The following is a 19,269-nucleotide window of genomic DNA, read 5'->3' as shown; positions in this document are numbered from 1 at the left end:
CACTATAATTAATGTACATGTCCTTTTAGAATAGTTCCTATTTTGCGGTTTGGGACTTCTGTTTGCACCGAACTGATGTGCAGATTACCAACCACGCAACAACACCCTGAGCTCAGTCACAAATGTTAATTATTGCAAATATGACCGAACTATCTGAGCTGCAGGATGTGGAGGCTTTGAGTTCCTCTTTATGTATCTGGGCATTAAATATGTCTAACCCTAACCCTGTCTTCCTATAATTAACATACAACTTATTGTATGAGTAAAACTTAGTTATATAATGAATCCAACCAAAATGTTTTCACACAACGGCACTCATTTTTTCTTCACTTGAGCATAGAGATCCTCTGGGCCGTCAACAGTCTGTGTTCGGCTGTCTGCTGTCTGGGACACTTTGACCTGTGCATACAGAGAGTCCTGCTGCTGTCCTCTGTCCTGCTCTGAGGACGAGGACGCTTCAGGTCTCCGCCTGGAGAAGTCAATATCTCCATAATGGATGTCTTCTTCTGTTTTGCCGGCTGGCATTTGAAGACTCATCTCTTCACCTCTTTGACTCTGTGAATAATGTAGCAAACAGGAAATGTTGTGAGCTACTGGTTCCTTCCACATTAAATAACAACCGACTAAATGGCATCTCAGCCCTGATGAAGGTGTTAAATGACCCACTGTGTCACTGCTTAGAGGAAGTAAATCAGACGTGTGAAAAATACAAAGGGCCCAAACTCTGAAGCTGCGTCTAGCTACCACGCAGTAAACGGATAAAACCAACATCCTGATAATAAATGTGCTCTAACATTAGTCATTTTCAGATCCTAACTTAACTTCACTTCTGCTGTGTGGGTTGTACAGTTTTGGAGGACCATTGCTTAAAGTTTCCAACCACAGTGTAACAGGTTCTTGTGTTTCTTAATATTTAACCTCTTAAAGAGTGTCCACATGGTTTTAGGACCGATGCTTTCACATATCTTAGAGGACACAGTTACTGTAAAGGAAGTAAAATATCCACAACACACAGTTCAGTCCTGTACACTGAAGTTTAGTATTTCCACACCTGAGCCGGTTGAGGAGTTTGACGTTTTGTCTTAAACCACCTGGAAGACATTAGAGAGCTGTCAGGGCAAGGCAGCTTTACGTGTAAAGCACATTTCAGCAACAGGGCAATTCAGAGTGCTTTTCATAAAAAGATGAAAATAATAAAAGTTACAGGGCAGGACAAGAAATTAAATATTAAAGAGCAGTTAAAAACAGTATGACGTATAGAAGCAGATAAAATAGCAGATTTTAGGCGTCTAGTATAGGACAGTGTATAAGCCGCTGCCCCATAAACGTTATCGGGGCGCAACAACCATTTTGTGGAAACCCAGACTTTGTTGACCAGTAAGGGCCCCGCAGGATCATGTGACTTTGTACTCCGGTTACTCATAACCAAGAGTGGAACTACTTCTCTTTACACTACAATATAGTCGTCCCTATAAGGCTTAGTTTTATCACTTTGCTATATCCTGAATAGCTCCAACTGTTTCTTGTAGATTTTAGCATAAAATCTATGTCACACCTGCATTGGAGATATATATTTGTTTCCTGTTCAGAAATACCCCCAGAAGGGCCACAACCCTAATCTCACAAATTGTTAACAAAAACAACCCAAATGGTACCAAGTCACTCAGATCACTTCAATATTTGTTACAGCTAACAATAATGATAGTTTCCCCATTTCGTTGCTTATTAAATGAACCATTTTGGGGAAACCCAGACCAATAAGGTAAAATTCTACAGGCAGAACCATATTACTTTACTATCTATATATAGAGCAGTCTAATCAAGTCATGTAATTTTGATCTTACCCTTGCTGATTGTCATACAGTTTCATTAAAAATCAACTTCACTATAAGAAATGAGCAATAATTCAAAGAAAGGCAACATCAAAAAGATATGTCTTCAGCCTTGATTTAAAAGAGCTGAGAGTCGGGGCGGACCTGCAGGTTTCTGGGAGTTTGTTCCAGATATGTGGAGAATAGAAACTGACTCTGAGGACAGAAAGCAGACCTGTCCCAGATGACCTGAGAGGTCTGGGGGGGTTCAGATCAGACATGTATTTTGGCCCTAAACTGTTTAGTGATTTTTAAACCAGCAGAAGAATTTTGAAATGAATTCTTTGAGGCACCAGAAGCCAGTGTAACGGCTTCAGAACTGGAGTGAAGTATAATTATACTGTAATAAACAGACAGTGTGCTGCCACAGATCAGGTTGTCTAAACAACAAACTGGATCAGTAAAAACATCAGCTGCTTTCATTTGTGATACTTACCAAACACAGACAGCAAGGAAGATGATGAAGATGATGATCCCTCCAACAGATGAAGCCCATCTTAGAGAGCTATCAGAGTTTTCTGGTCATAGAAAAAAAAAACAAGTGGCTCAAAGAAACCAAAGGTTGAATGCAGACATGTAATATAACAGATACAACTATTAATTGTATTGTAGTCATTTAAATGCAATTAAGAACAATTAAGTGCTTTAAAAGGAACTAACAAAAATCCAAAACAAAGTAAGTTTAAACAGAAAAGAGAAGAGAGCAGATTAGATTGAAATGAGCAGATTTAATGCAGTTCTATATTTACCTGCACTCTTCAAATGAATCCAAGATGACATCTGATTACCGAGATCATTTGTGGCCACACAGTAATAAACTCCATCTGTGACACTGGTCACATTGAAGCTGTAAAAGTCTCCTTCAACTACACGTAGGGCTCCATCTTTGCTGTTCTTGAACCAGCTGAAGCTGGGGGGGGGCTTGGCTCTGCTGGAGCAGGTCAGGTTCACCCAGCTACCTGCTGACACCAAACCTGATGGACTGATGGACACTGAGGTGTTCTTGGGAGCATCTGAGGAAAATGTGAGATTAACTTTATTCATTAAAATCAGCACATGATGTTCTGACAGGATCCAATAACAAACACTGGTTGTCTTACATGAGACACTGAGAGTCTTTCTCTCCTCTGCTGTCTTGACTCTTCCTTCATTCACAGGATATGTGGCAGAACAGCTGATGGTGAGTCCATCATGTGTGTCTGACAGAGTGATGGTCTTCTGGATTTTAGTTGTGAAGGTCTGATCTGTGTTCTCCTCTCTGTTGTTGTGAGGGTCTTGTTGGAGATTCCAGGTGAGTTTAGGAGGGGAGTGTGGACAGGGAGTGGGAGCTGAGCAGCTTATAGTGACAGACTCCTTCTCCTTCAGATCACCTGGGATCTCAATTCTGGGCCTCGGGGGGGAATCTGGAGTTTTAAAACAGACGTTAAGAGTACACTGACAAATAGATCAGAAACGACTAACCTACTTACATTTAAACATTGTCTAAATGCCATAGCCGCCGTATTGACTTGAAAGTGCAGAAAATATATAAAGTAAAAGTTTGAGGTGCATTTGTAATAATCTACAATGTGACCATTTTAATGTCAATCTGTAATAATAGACTCAATGTTTAATTGAAATTCAATTTCATGGCCAAGTAAAAAAAGGAGAAAGAAAAGAGGTGAAATCAATTGCAGTTTTGGCCTAAACAATAACATAATAGACTGATTTATAAAAACAAAAGTAATTTACCTTTAACTGTAATTTGAAGAGGATCACACTCAGCTGTTGCCAGAATTGGCCTGTTCTCAATTCTGAAGTAGTATGTGTCTGTGTAACTTGTGATTAAACTAGAAAACAAGGTGGTGCATTGTTTCTGACTCAGGTCTCCAGTAATATTCATTGGATAGGTGGTAACTGGCCCACTACTGTTGAATATAACATTATTTATATCTTTGCCAAATACGTAGTCCTTTTTAATCCACACTCCGAAGGTTGTTCTTCTGCTGTTGAAGTCCTGATCTGGTTTAGTTCTAAAGTTACATGGGATTAGCAGACAAGATCCACTCAGTGCTTCCATGTTTTTTGGTGCAGTAATGAAGAGGGCTGGCTCTCTATAACAATCAGCCAGAGCACCTGTGAAACAGACTCATGATGAACAAATTGTGGAGCAAAACCTGCATGAAACACAAACTACAACTCAGCAGCAGCATGTTATCTCCTTTTTTCTTTTAACAATGTCAGAATAAAACATTTCACTTTGCAGTCAGGACATGAACAGTTGGAAAAAGGAACATCTCCAAATAAAAGAGACTGAACAAACAGCTGACCTGAAACAAAGAAGACACTCAGCAACATGTTGGCTGTCACCATTTTCACCGACTGGACTGCAATGACACTCATCATCTGGATTTGACAAAAAGTTACTTTCAATATTTTAATCAAATCATCTTTTAAATAAAGAATTCATGTTCTGTTAAAGCCATCTCAGATTCACACACTCAAACCAGGAACTCAACTAAAACTAAAACCCCACAAATAAATGTGGAGTTTATGAAAAGCAGCAACATAAGAAACTCTCTGGGTTAAAAAGCTCAAACATAAAAAGCAGTAACATTTGACCTTACCAAACGAGCCCGCAGCTGAAACAGAGAAACAAGTAGTCCCAATGTGTGGATATGTAGATATGAAGAGACTGAAACACTGCAGAAATACACAAAGTCTTCATCCTTCCTCTTCGTACCCTGGGAGTGAGGAAGTCAGCTTTTGTGACATTTCAAACTCATCATGGTGCAAAGAACGTATTTATTCTTAAAGATTATTTTACACATGACTCACTGAAAGCCTGCATGCCTTCTACTGTGAGAGCAGTTGTTGCTACACTGTGTTGCGGCTGTAACCCTGACTAAATATAGAACACAGAGGACAGTTCCAGGGAATGAAGACTTAGGTTATTCTAGATTTGTGCACTCTTTCCAGCGAACAACTGTAAAAAGTGCATCATGCTTATCTCACGTCATAAAAAATGCGAGTAGAATCATATGTCCACGTCGTTTGGATTTGTAGGTAGTTGTGCTTTAATAATTTTAATAAAGTCTTCTAGCTGCTCTGTTATTGTTTGTGATTAAATTGTATGATTTCTGGTGATGTTTGCACACTTTATGTGAAATTTTGGACCAATAAATGTGACTGAGAGTAACAGTTTTATAGAAGTTGTGTGTCAAGGTTTTTATTACAGTGCAATTAATACATATCCACAAATACAGAATCTCATGATCATTTAATACAAATAGAAATGTGGGATGAGAAACACAATAGATGAGTACATGATATTAAACTGTCCTTGTTAAAACATTTATACAATATCACATTTAATCTTTACTTTAATAATATGAGCACAGAAGTGCTTCATGTGTCAAGTTCATTCTCATGTCGTCATTTAGAAAGTTCCTTATTTCGAGCTCTAGGACTTGAATCGGCCCCGATCTCATTTTCTTGTCCAAGCGCCAGTATTTTTTCTACATTATCTGATGTAAAAAATAATCTTGTACAAGTAAAAAATAAGGTGTATTAGGAATCCAACGCAAATTGATCACAAAACAACACTCATTTTTAGTAGAGGTCCTCTGGGCCGTCAGCAGTCTGTGTTCAGCTGGGTGCAGTCTGGGACACTTTGACCTGTGCATACAGAGAGTCCTGCTGCTGTCCTCTGTCCAGCTCAGAGGACGAGGACGCTTCAGGTCTCCGCCTGGAGAAGTCCATCTCTCCATAATGGATGTCTTCTTCTGTTTTGCTGGCTGGCATTCTTCACCTAGTTGACTCTGTGAATAATGTCTCAAACAGGAAATATTGTGAGCTGCTGGATCCTTCTGATTCCAAATTACAATCTTTGATTTGTTATCCTCTCTGTTTTAAAGGAACTGATGTATAGAATACATTGTTCTTAATCTGATTAGTCGACACACTCACCTGACAATATTCTGGGAGTCGAGGGCAGTAAAACGATACATTTTCATACACAAAGATGAATAAATAACTGTTAAGTTGGGGATTTATTGTTCTGGAATTATTATGTAAAGTCTTTGAGAAGACACTTTAGTTTAAGGCTGAAATACAAAGATCTGGAAGGCCTAGGATCACACACAGGCCCTTCTTCAGGCTAAACAAAGAGAACGACACTAGCTTGAAGCAGTAGGAGGTACATAACATTTCATAACGCGACTTAAGGATTCATAATGATGTAATTGTTGAACAAAGAAACTGTAGCTCCAGGCTGCATCAAAAAGCTTGTGGAAGGCCTTCCATCCCAAAGAAGACCTTGATGAAATGGCACATTTCTGTAATGAACCAAAAGTAAGTCTCTATACTCTATTGATCTGGAGATACTGAGTATGACAGATTTTGATGTCGTATACGACCCCAGGTGGGTAACAAATTTAAAATGATGGACTTAATATATAAATGTAGGTAAGACAAACGATGGATCTGCATGTCGAGTATCAATAACACAAGGGAAGATGTTCCTACAGCTGAAATCCATCAAGGTCTTATGTTGGGGTCTAAAATTAGATTAAGGTCTGGATGATCTACGTGCAGAATTACATATTTTCAAGCATGCAACTAACAGTATAGTGCATTTAGATCAGGAAACATTGTCTAGTGTGGTAACTGACTGAACTGGTAAAGTTACATTTACCGGATTAGGGAAGATATTTGTTTCTGGTTCTGTCAAATTCCCATCAAAAATAATATCTGAAATGAGTTGTGCTCTTTTTGCAGCACACACTTTAATAGGGGATTATTTTTCATTTCACATTAACACGAGCAACTAAACAGACGGAAATTGTTTCATGTCAAAAAATAAATAAATATCAATAAATCAATCAATAAATAAACAGTAAACATAATTCTAGACTGAAGACATTTTGTTGCAGAGAGCTGTGTGTTGCTACAGTCGCTAAGACGATCCTCCAGAAGAACTTGTTAACAAAACCCAGCCAATAAAGTTTCCCTTTTTTTACTTCTTGTTCTCAGCTCTGGTCTTTCAGCCACACACAGATATAGATGTATTTCATTTACACTATTAAAACATCAGATACTATAATTATACTGTTTGAGTGGAAATGAAAGATAGAACTGTGAGGTGTCTGAGTTCCCTTGTAGAACTGAAAGAACATCTGATAATACGAGGCCTGAGGCCGCGATGTATTCTAAAGTGTTATCAACCACAGCCTATCTCCCACATGTAGGGGCCACAGTGTTCATGCTGACTGGTGCCCAGTCTGGATCACTGCTGCTCTGCATCACAGCGCTGATGACACAACTTCATCAAAATGCTTTGTTCACTTTAAACGTTTTTGATGCTTTTAATCCAGCAGTCACATACACATGTACATTCAAATGAAAATAAAACAACAAGTAATTAAAATCCACAATTTTTTCTTCCACATCAACTGATATAGATAGATAGATAGATAGATAGATAGATAGATAGATAGATAGATAGATTATACTTTCTTCATCCCACAACAGGGAAATCTTGTTACAGCAGCAGCATTTTTTCAATAACAGCAAAAAAACAAACAAAAACACACAAGCAAGTAAGCACACAAGAAATACAGACAAACAATAGACAATGATAATATGGTTGACTGAAAGTAAGCAAAATGGCGTCAAATAAAGGTATTTTAAAGTGCGGTTGCCATGATACAAGAAACAATATTGCAGTGTAAGTGACGTTAGAATTAAATTGAATGTGTAATTATATTAATTGTATAATAATTATATATCTACTTTTAACTGTTCTGTTGTCTTTATGATATATTTGTACAAGCAAATAAAACTGAAGCAAAGAAAAATAACTATAATAATGCCATAAATCAGCACAATCTTACACAAATTAATGATGAAGCTACAGTACGTTATATTTATGTCATCTTCTGTAATCTTTGCACCCCGTCCTTTGTTCATCGTACCAATATTTAGAAAAGTAAAGCCATTTAATAATTAAGAATGGGAGGAATAAGAAAGAGAGAACTATTCCATTCATGGTGATCATGTCTTCTTCTTCTTCATGTTGCTTGAATCTCAATCACTCTGTTGACGTAGTCTTCTTCTCCTGCGTCCTGTGGAAGTATAACAACACAGAGAGAGGGGTGTTAGTGCTCTGCAGTCAACTTCCTGCAGCTCAAAGAGAAATGGCAGCAACACAAGACATCGTGTTGTTGAAAGAATAATGGAGCTGCAGCTTACCTTCACTGGTTTGTTGCAGCACCGGGATCTCAACCAGCTGAAAGAAAAGGAGATGGAATGAATCAACATTCAGAACAGTTCAACTTGAAACATGTCAGACAGAACAATAAGTCTATAGCTGCAAATGATCATATCACAGAAAAGCTTGTCTCACCACTCAAAGATGATGAGTGTACTGTAGAGTGTTATGATTCCCAGGATCTTCACTGTAACGTAGACATCAACCCCAAACTCTGGATTATCTGGAACAAGACAGCATGGTCACCTTCTCCTTAATGGGAAATGGTTCTGTTCTAAAATATTAAGAACTTAAATTCCTCCTGTGAACCTCAAATGTAAACTGGTTTATTAAGTTTCATTGAATACAAAGGCTATGAAAGGGGATTTACAGGGCACTTAAAAATAGGAAAACATTGTTACACTGCAGCAGGAAAGAAGAAAGAGTACGAGGAGAGCAGATTAGATTGAAATGAGCAGATTTAATGCAGTTCTATATTTACCTGACATCTGATTACCGAGATCATTTGTGGCCACACAGTAATAAACTCCATCTGTGACACTGGTCACATTGATGCTGTAAAAGTCTCCTTCAGCTACACGTAGGGCTCCATCTTTGCTGTTCTTGAACCAGGAAGCTGGGGGGGGGGGTTTGGCTCTGCTGGAGCAGGTCGGTTTTACCCCCGCTAAATTTTTGACACCCAAACTTTTTGGATGAGGGGGCACTGAGGTGTTCTTGGGGGCATTTTGAGGAAAATGTGAAAACTTATTATTAAAATCAGCCCTGATGTTGACAGGACCCAAAAAAAAACTGGTTTTTCTTTCAGGACACGAGAGTTTCTCTCCTTGCTGCTTGACTCTTCCTTATTCAAGTAGGGGCATTAAGTGATGGTGAGTCCCTAGGGGTTTTTGACGAGGAGGTTTCTGGGAAATTTTTAATTTTTGGGGAAAGGTCGATCTTGTTTCCCCCTTGTTGGTTCGGGTTTGTTTGGGGATTCCCGGGGGTTAGGGGGGGAGGTGGACAGGGAGTGGAGCTGAGAGTTTATAGTGACAGACTCCTTTTCCCTTTGACACCTGGGATCTCAAATTTTGGGGGGGTCGGGGGGGATCTGGGGTTTTTTAAACAGAATTAAAGGTACATGCCCAAATTTATAAAAAAAGAAAACTATCAATTTAAAATTTTTAAATTTAAAAGCCCAAAATTTTGCTTTAAAGTGCAAAAAAAATTTTAAAAATAAAGTTTGAGGGCTTTTTAAAATTCTAAAATGTGACCCTTTTAAGTCAAACTGTAATAATGACTCAATTTTAATTGAAATTCAATTCAGCCAAGTGAAAAATGTGTTTGGGGGAAAAAAAAAGAGGGAAAAGTTGCAGTTTTGGCCAAACAATAAATAAAGAATAATTTTTAAAACAAAGTAGTACCTTTAAACTGTAATTTGAAGAGGATCACAGGAGCTTTTGACAAAAATGGCCTGTTCTCAATTCTGAAGTAGTATGGTCTGTGTAACTTGTGATTAAACTAGAAAACAAGGTGGTGCATGGTTTTGACTAGGTTCCAGTAATCTCATTGGATAGTGGTAACTGTCCCACTTCTGTTGAATATAACATTATTCATATTTTCCCAAATGTGTAGTCCTTTTAATCCCACTCCGAAGGTTTTCTGTGCTGTTGAAGTCTGATCTGGTTTAGAACTAAAGTTACATGGGATTAGCAGACAAGATCCATCAGTGTTTCCCATGTTCTTGGTGTAGTAATGAAAGGGCTGGCTCTCTATAACAATCAGCCAGAGCACCTGGAAACAGACTCATGATGAACAAATTTGTGGAGCAAAACCTGCATGAAAAAACTCAAACTCCAACTCAGCCGCAGCGTTATCTCCTTTTTTTCTTTTAACAATGTCAGAATAAAACATTTCCTTTGCAGTCAGACCCTGAACAGTTGGAAAAAGGAACATCTCCCAAATTAAAGAGAAATGAACAAAAAGTGCCTGAAACAAGAAGAACCTCAGCAACATGTGGGGTGTCACCATTTTCACGACGGACTGCAAGGGCACTCATCCTCTGGATTTGACAAAAAAGGGCACTTTTCAATATTTTAATAAAAGATTCAGTTCTGTTAAAGCCCTCTCAGATTCACACATTCAAACCAGGAACTAAACCAAAACTAAAACCCAATAAAATAAAAATGGAGTTCATGAAAAGCAGCAACATAAGAAACTCTCTGGGTTAAAAAGTTCAAACATAAAAAGCAGTAACATTTGACCTTACCAAACGAGCCCGCAGCTGAAACAGAGAAACAAGTAGTCCCAATGTGTGGATATGTAGATATGAAGAGACTGAAACACTGCAGAAATACACAAAGTTTTCACCCTTCCTCTTCACACCCTGGGAGTGAGGAAGTCAGCTTTTGTGACATCTTGAGGTCATAATTGTGCAAAGAACATATTTATTCTCAAAGATTATTGTACACCGACTCACTGAAAGCCTGTATGCCTTCTAATGTGAGAGCAGTTGTTGCTACACTGTGTTGTGGCTGTAACCCTGACTGGTGTAGTACATATATTACAATAGTGACAATTAAATACGCAGTTAACAGAGGACAGTTTCAGGGAAAAAGACTTAGGTTATTCTAGATTTGTGCACTTTTTGCAGCACAAAAGTGTAAAAAGTGCATCATGCTTATGTCATATCATGAAAAAGGCGAGTAGAAACATATTGTATGTCCATATTGTTTGTTTACACTGGTTTGGAATTTTAGGTTGTTGTACTTTAATAATCGATGCCTTTACTGACACTGAAATATAAACAAAACTAAATGGAAACTAAATTATGAAGACGTTTTAAATTTGCCAAATTACCCATTTCCTCTGCACTTAAAAGTTCTCAGCACTTTATTCACTAGGAGATTCCTTGTAGGAATTGCTATGAATAAATCATCTAGCTGCTTTGTTATCGTTTGTGATTGAATCTTACGACTTCTGGTGATGTTTACACTACAGCTGTCAAATGATCAAAATATTTGATCGCCACTAATTGCATTAATGCCATAGATAACTAAATTTTTCACATTTTAATGCTCTTATCAACATGGAAAAGTGGATCGGCTTGCTTTGTGCAAATGCTCTTTTATTGAAAACAACATTGGCATATAGCCTACTGTACCCTAGTGTTCAATTTCACATGTAACATTCACACTTGGAGCAAGTAATCTCACAATGTAACACTGTCCATCAATAACAGGGTGAAAAAACACTGACGAGGGTGGCGTGGGGGGGGGTTGCATCTGCTCTGCTGTGTGCTTGGCCATCAAGTGGTATTTCAGACTGAACGTGCTGCGATGATAGCTCAGTTCAAAACGACACAACACACACATCACTTTGGTCTTGGTCACTTGGTTTAGAAACTTTTAAAAAGTCGACTTTCCATTTAGAATATTATTGCCATCCATTTCAGCATCTCCCTTCACCATCCACTCAAAAAGAAACATTACTACTCTTTTGCCGGCTTGCAAGCCCAGACAAGTGCACGGCCTGCCTGTTTTGTTTCCGGTCTAGCTAGAGCCGGTGGACAAATTATAAATCCCACTATAGCCACGCCAAGTCCCGCCCTTTGAAGCAGCTGGATTGGTTAAGGTTAGGGAACAGGACTTGTACAGGTAAACATGGATACCTGGCCAGTAGTGTGTGACTGCTAATGCTATCGGCTTGGCCATAGTGGGATTCGTAGTATCGCGATGTGGTGTGGTGTTGTAGTTTTTCCAACCGTTACTAGCTGTTGCAACAGCATGTGAAAAGAAAAGAAAAGTTTGCTAGGACAAAAAGAGCGTGAATCACACAATTTTAAAATTGACGCCGTTAAAATGGGTTTGTGATAACGCGTTTAACTGACACCACTGGTTTACACACAATATGTAAACTGTTGGACCAATAAATGTGACTGAGATGAATATGTATTTTTGGGAGTTGTCTATCAAGGTTTTTAATCACAGTGCAATGAATAAATATCCACAAATACAGAATCTCATGATCATTTAATACAAATAGAAATGTGGGATACAAAATATTTAAGAAACACAATAGATAAGTACATATTAAACCCTCCTTGTTAAAACATTTGTAAAATATCACATTTAAATAGAATCTTTACTTTTAATAATATGTGCACAAAAGTGCTTCTTGTGTCAAGTTCCTTCTCATGTCGTCATTTAGAAAGTTCCTTGTTTCGAGCTCTGGGACTTGCATCTACAATCTCATTTTCTTGTCCAAGCGTCAGTATTTTTTTTCTACATTATCTGATGTAAAAAATGATCTTGTACAAGTAAAAAAATAAGGTGTATTAGGAATCCAACCCAAATGGATCATAAAACACTCATTTTTTAGTAGAGATCCTCTGGGCCGTCAGCAGTCTGTGTTCAGCTGTCTGCTGTCTGGGACACTTTGACCTGTGCATACAGAGAGTCCTGCTGCTGTCCTCTGTCCTGCTCTGAGGACGAGGACGCTTCAGGTCTCTGCTTGGAGAAGTCCATCTCTCCATAATGGATTTCTTCTTCTGTTTTGCTGGCTGGCATTTGAAGACTCATCTCTTCACCTCTTTAACTCAGTGAATAATGTATGAAAACAAGAAATGTGAGCTGCTGGATCCTTCCATATTGAAGGATCCAAGGATCTGGAAGACATCAGAGAACTGTCAGACTACTTACAGAGACAGCATACTGAGGTTTTATCAAAGTCAGGGCAACAACAACAACAACAACATGGATCATACTTATGTTACCTTTTTGGAGTTTTAGAGCCAACCACTGTGTCCTGACCAAATGGCAGTTTGGACAAATTTAAAAATGGTTTCTGACCACATCCCTGCTGCCTGGCATTTCCGGACCCTCAACTTCTTGACTCTGCAAACATTAAAACAAGAAATCGTTGTGAACTGCCGGATCATTCCACATTTAATAAGTCTAAAATGGCATTTTAGACAAATTTAATCTTGCAATTTCTGGTAAATTGTGCTATTTTTGTGACACGTACAGCAAATAGTACCTAATCTCCATTCACAAAAATCAATGCACAGTCTACATATCTCAGAAGACAGTCACTGTGAGCAGATGTATTTTCCCACCTGAGCCTGTTGAGTTTGACGTTTCGTCCTAAACCACCTGGAAGACAGAGAGCTCTCAGAACAATTACAGAGACAGTATGCTGAAGTTTTAGCAAAGTTACAGCAGCAGCAACAACAACGTGGATCATAATTATATATATATATATATATATATATATATATATATATCACAATGTTGCCTTTCTGGGGTTTTAGAGCCAACAACTGTGTCAGATGTTTTCAGTTGTGATACTTGCCAAACACAGACAGAAAGGCAGATGATGAGGATGATGAAGAGGACCCCTCCGAGAGCTGGACCCCATAGTAGAGCGTTAACAGAGTTCTCTGGTCATAGAAAAACAAAACCAAGTGAAAACAAAGGTTGAAAGCAGACATGCAACAATACAGATGTAATGATTTGCAAAGAGTAAACTTCACACAAATGCAGTAAAAAGTGCTTTGCAGGGCAAAGTAAGCAAAAACAGGAAGAGAGAGCAGATTAGATATGAGCAGCTTCAGTTCTATATTTACCTGCACTCTTTAAACGAATCCAAGATGACCTCTGATTACCGAGACCATTTGTGACCAAACAGTGATAATCTTCTGTCTCACTGGTCACATTGACGCTGTAAAACTTCCCTTTAGCCACACGGATGGCTCCAATTTTGCTGTTCTTGAACCAGCTGAAGCTGACGGGAGGCTTGGCTCTGCTGGAGCAGGTCAGGTTCACCCAGCTACCTGCTGACCCCAAACCTGATGGACTGATGGACACTGAGGTGTTCTTGGGAGCATCTGAGGAAAATGTGAGATTAACTTTATTCATTAAAATCAGCACACGATGATCTGACAGGATCCAATAACAAACACTGGTTGTCTTACATGAGACACTGAGAGTCTTTCTCTCCTCTGCTGTCTTGACTCCTCTTCCTTCATTCACAGGATATGTGGCAGAACAGCTGATGGTGAGTCCATCATGTGTGTCTGACAGAGTAATGGTCTTCTGGATTTTAGTTGTGAAGGTCTGATCTGTGTTGACCTTTATGTTGTTGTGAGGGTCTTGTTGAAGATTCCAGGTGAGTTTAGGAGGGGAGTGTGGACAGGGAGTGGGAGCTGAGCAGCTTATAGTGACAGACTCCTTCTCCTTCAGATTACCTGAGATCTCTATTCTGGGCCTCGGAGGAGAATCTGTGGTTAAAAAAAAAAAAAAAAGTAACCATGCGAATTTCAAACTGTAACAGATTTGTATCAAATCAGAATTTAAATTCATGGCAAAATGAAAAGGTGTGCCATTCAGAATAAAAGGTGAACAACAATATAGACCGACTGATTAAAAATAAAAAAACTCTTACCTCTAACTCTTATTTGAAGAAGATCACACTCAGCTGTTGCTTTGAATGGCCAGTTCTCAAGTCTGTAGTAGTATGTGTCTGTGTGATTAGTGATTAAACTGGAAAATAAAGTGGTGCAGTTTTTCTGACTCAGGTCTCCTGTAATCTTCATTGGATAAACATTGTGCTCCCAGCTACTGTTATAAATAACATTTTTAGGATTTTTTACTAAATCTTTTGAACTTTTAATCCACACTCCAGAGGTTTTTCTTGTGCTTTTGAAATCCTGATCTGTTTTAGCTCTAAAGTTACATGGGATTAGCAGACAAGATCCACTCAGTGCTTCCATGTTCTTCGGTGTATTTATGAACAGGTCTGGATTGTAAGGACATGCAGTCAGAGCACCTATGAAATGATGAACAAAAGCAAAATTGGCATGAAACTTTTCTTTTTAACAATGTCAGAATAAAACATTTCACTTTGCAGTCAGGACATGAACAGTTGGAAAAAGGAACATCTCCAAATAAAAGAGACTGAACAAACAGCTGACCTGAAACAAACAAGACACCCAGCAACATGTTGGCTGTCACCATTTTCACAGACTGGACTGCAATGACACTCATCCTCTAGATTTGACAAAAAGTTACTTTTCAATATTTTAGTCAAAGCATCTTTTAAACAAACCAGGAACTCAACCAAAAACAATTAAAAGTGGAGTTCCTGAAAAGCAGCAACATAAGAAACTCTCTGGGTTAAAAAGTTCAAACATAAAAAGCAGTAACATTTGACCTTACCAAACGAGCCCGCAGCTGAAACAGAGAAACAAGTAGTCCCAATGAGTGAGTTCCAGCAGAACTGCACCAGAGCCAGTAGCAGAGCTCCCTGCTAAGCCAATGGGATGTAAAAGCAAACAGACTCGCTGTTTGAAGCTAGATATGAAGAGACTGAAACACTGCAGTAAAACAACAAGTGGTGCCCTTTCCCTTCACACCCTGGGAGTGAGGAAGTCAACTTCTGAAGCAGCTTGAGCTCATCATGCTAATGACTCCTTTATTCTCATTATTTATTCTAAGATTTTTTTTTCACATGACTCATTGCAACCCTGTAATACACAATCAATTTATAGACATTTTTTCAGGACCACCCGGGCTAAATGTGTGCTGCAGGAATGTCACATGAATGTACTAATTATTATATGACTAGAAAGACAAAAGAAAAAATTAAATAGAAATTTAATCTTGTAGTTAAACAACAACTTGCAAGACTTTTGGCTTTAGAAGATTGTCCTCCCAACTCTTGGCAATGTGGGCTATAAACACAAATTATAATATATTATTTTTCTAACAGAGTGCAGTGGTGAGCAACACGCTTTGCTTTTGTCTCGTTCGGTGGGGGTGTCTCTTGTTTAACATCTTCCTGGGTCTCCTGTTAGTGTTGTAGCACCCGTTAGGGCAGGTCCAATGGCAGCTTTATCAGCCTTATTGGTAGAAAGATTTTGACAATAAGTTCCCATCAAAGGTCCGGCCCATCTTCAGCCTGAGCAGAGCTCTAATCAGCCAGAGAAACTGAAAACACCTGTGTGGGGTTCAGAGGCTGAACGGGACCCAGGAGGAGGAAGTCATACTCAGTTACACTTCTAGAGGGTTGCCTGACTGACTATGACCCTGCATGCTCTGCCTGCAACACAGACAGACGGACGGACAGACAGACAGACGTACAGTACAGTACATTTTAAGGCCCTCCAGCTTGTTTTAAAGGTTAGGGTGGTTCTCTATTGGCTGAGGAGTAGCCTTTATCCTGACATTACTTCATGTCCTTTTCCCTGTCAAGAAATCACATGAAATATGTAAAACTAAATCTAATAATCCATGCTCAATGCACCATGGACCCACGCCTTACAAAACTTTCTAAATGTGCATATGAGAACCGTGGCATTCTTTATACCAACTACGCTGTTACATCATTATTTCATCTTGTTTGTTCCACGTAAATTAGGCTGTAAACCCAGCTTTAGTTGTAATTAAACTTATTAGTGGTCATTAGTATTCTTTAATGTTTTGTTAAAAAACATATTCATTACTAAATCCCATTAGTTGTTTGTAACAGTCATCTTATTTTTAAGTATGCAGTGCACAGATCCTAATAAGCGGAGATAACTAAGGATGTTAATGCTGCGTTCGAGGCAACCCATAACTCGTGTTTTCACAACCTTCTACCTGTGGAAGTGCCCTGGAACGGCAGTCAAACCCGTAACTCACTACCCGTGAACTTGTACTAGCGTACTCCCAGTTGCAGTTTTTGATGTCACACACACATAAACAACAATGGCGACCCCTGTTGATGCTGTACAGACACCGGTGATTAACAGTGAGAAAATATGAATAAATAGACATGAATAGGCAATGTAAAGTAATTCCGCACATTGTATTGTAATCAAAACAATACACAATTGTATACTACTACAAGTTATGTTTATTAAATGAAGCCCAAAATATGGTTCAGACTAGAAATTGCTAGTATCAGTTAGCGGCAACTAAAACAAGATACACAGTAAAACAAGGTTAAATAACAATGCCATGTCAAAACAAATCATTAAGTATCTTGAAACAAAATCACATTTAAAACGTAAAGATGTCCATGTTTGAGACTAAAGTTCACTATTTAAAGTATTGTCCCAACAGAAAAATACCAGTACTATTTCCGTTAAGTTCACAGACATTTCTCCAAAAAAAACGAACATTCTGTGGATTTATTCTGTACCTTTAACGGACATTTCTGTTAATCCAAAAACGGAAGATTCTGTAGATTTACACAATATCCTCGGTACCTAAAAAGAACATTTCTGTTAATTAAAAAAAAAAAAAAAAATGTAAAAAAAGAAAATTCCTTCATATTAACACAGAGCCTTAGCCCGTAATGCTTTTCTGTGTTTGTGTGTTGATACAGTTGCTATGATGATATCACAGTAGGACCAACCAACTTCCCCTGTTTGCTTGTAGCTCTGAGCTTTTTCTCAGCTCTGTGGTCATGATGATCCCACCACTTCTCTCTGTTAGGCCTCCCACAGAGTTTTTATTGATCTGTCTGTCTTTGTGACACAGGCAGAGGTGTAGTCTACGTGATACGCAGGTATATGCAGTATACCCCCTAAGAAAGATCCAGGATTTCCACATGCCCACGTAAAGATTCCAAATGACATGCAACAACATACTTTCTAGCATATTTTTGTCACATTTTGAATTGCCAACTGTGTTTTTCTTCTTCTCATAGGCTAAATAAAGGTATTTCCACCGTAAATCGGTGCATAAAAGTGCATCCGAATACAGAAATGAAGTCTTTGACACTCAAAATAACCCTGGGGGAGGACACCCACTGTGAGATGTCACCCCACTTCCCCCAAAGGCACATTCTGGCCCATATATATAGGCCAACATATTCATGTACATTCAGTATACACATCACAATACATTAGACTACACCACTGGACGCAGGTGAGTACCAGGCAACAAAAGAAGGAACCAAATGCAGATAGGTAAGCCAGACAGGAAGAGTTCAGGGTCTAATGGACAAAAAGAAAATGCAAAAGCTTATGAACATGGATAGCCATACAGCAAACAAAAATTAATTAGGATCCACAGGTGAACCGGATTGGGGCAGGTACAAGGTACAAGCAGACAGGTACAGGATGAGGATTCAGGTTCAAGTGGCTGGAAAGAAAGGGCAAAAAGCAACAGTGACAATATGGCAGGAATGAGTAGAAATTGGCCAGTAGATGTACTGCAGGGCTGCTGAGGGAAACAGCAGGACGTGAGAGTGAGGAGACTGGGACAGCGGGGAGAGTCTGAGGGCGTCTGGTGGATGGATGGAGGGTGGCCATGCAGGGGTCTGGGGAAGGAAGAAGGCGCTGGAGACAGGGACCTCTGCAATGTCGTGCTGATGACGGAGCGTCAGTGATTCAAATACTTTGGTCGCTTCAAATGCTTTTAATGCAGTAATCTACACATTAGAATATGTAATCATAATTCACACTTTCTGCTTTTTCATCATTTAAAAACAATTAGTTTTATTTGTCCTTTTCTCTCTTCAAAAGGAAAAGGTGAAAGAAAGCTGTATTTGTTTTTGTCTTATCTCCATGAAGGTACATAAGAAGACATCTGTCCTTGTTGCACTGCCGGCGGAAAGAAGAATTTCACGTCAAGGATTGATGTAAAAAATGTTCATCTTGTGTTCATCTTACTAATCTTTTACAAAACAATATTATTTACCATGTAGGCTACAGGCCTGGCCTGTTGCTCCGATGAGAGAACCATGGAAATCTCTTGTCTCCAAATGATTTTATTTGTCTCATAACAACTTATATAGTGCTATTTCATCTTCAGCTGCCATGATGAGTACCTTTTGGTTGTCTCACAGTAAATGTAATGTCAACTTCAAGGACTTGCTCCATTGAGTCAATAACCACAGAATGTAGAAGTTATATATGAACCACAAAACTCTCGTTATTTACATCCCCAAAGAAACTTCTGATGCATTAAATTTACAGTATTGAGAATTAAAATGGTATGAAGTGTGACATATTGGACCAACAAATATGACTAAGATAATTTAAGTCGGACAAAAAGATTTTATTTTTATTTAAAAGCAGACATAATCTTAATTTCTAAAATAATTAAAATACAAATAACTTAAGGAAAAAAACAGGATACACAACAAAATGTTAACATGTAACAATGCCATGTAAAAACAAAT

At 38.6% G+C, this 19,269-nt stretch overlaps 2 protein-coding genes across 2 annotated transcripts in view; both read right to left on the bottom strand.

Annotated features, from left to right (window-relative positions):
* Positions 1-315: 315 nt before the first annotated feature.
* Positions 316-15,391, bottom strand: LOC116672526 (sialic acid-binding Ig-like lectin 6). The gene is made up of 8 exons (XM_032504403.1): positions 15,315-15,391; positions 4,181-4,256; positions 3,603-3,986; positions 2,972-3,274; positions 2,621-2,884; positions 2,308-2,389; positions 1,052-1,091; positions 316-555 (listed from the first exon to the last, which is right to left on the bottom strand). The coding sequence occupies exons 2-8, from the start codon at positions 4,254-4,256 to the stop codon at positions 316-318; spliced, it is 1,389 nt and encodes a 462-aa protein (XP_032360294.1). The 5' UTR covers positions 15,315-15,391.
* Positions 7,491-19,269, bottom strand: part of LOC116672181 (sialic acid-binding Ig-like lectin 7) — a 97,918-nt gene continuing 86,139 nt past the window's right edge. The window contains exons 2-8 of the mRNA XM_032503856.1: positions 15,071-15,146; positions 14,542-14,925; positions 14,072-14,377; positions 13,724-13,984; positions 8,257-8,344; positions 8,103-8,139; positions 7,491-7,975 (exon numbers count right to left, since the gene is read on the bottom strand). Coding sequence (XP_032359747.1) covers positions 7,922-7,975; positions 8,103-8,139; positions 8,257-8,344; positions 13,724-13,984; positions 14,072-14,377; positions 14,542-14,925; positions 15,071-15,146 — 1,206 coding nt within the window. The 3' untranslated portion in view covers positions 7,491-7,921. The remainder of the gene's footprint in view (positions 7,976-8,102; positions 8,140-8,256; positions 8,345-13,723; positions 13,985-14,071; positions 14,378-14,541; positions 14,926-15,070; positions 15,147-19,269) is intronic.

This window comes from Etheostoma spectabile, chromosome 22 (assembly GCF_008692095.1).
Source record: "Etheostoma spectabile isolate EspeVRDwgs_2016 chromosome 22, UIUC_Espe_1.0, whole genome shotgun sequence".
In the NCBI taxonomy this organism is placed as follows: Eukaryota; Metazoa; Chordata; class Actinopteri; order Perciformes; family Percidae; genus Etheostoma; species Etheostoma spectabile.
The sequence above is the reverse complement of the archived record's forward strand: the minus strand, read 5'-3'. Positions and strand labels throughout refer to the sequence as shown.

Coding starts and splice junctions, on each gene's coding strand:
- LOC116672526 (XM_032504403.1), bottom strand. CDS start 4,256: ATGATGAGTGTCATTGCAGTCCAGTCGGTGAAAATGGTGACAGCCAAC. Junction 3,987..4,180: donor GAGTGTCTTCTTTGTTTCAG/GTCAGCTGTTTG, acceptor TCTGTTTCACAG/GTGCTCTGGCTGATTGTTAT. Junction 1,092..2,307: donor TTCCTTGCTGTCTGTGTTTG/GTAAGTATCACA, acceptor AATGTCTTCCAG/GTGGTTTAAGACAAAACGTC.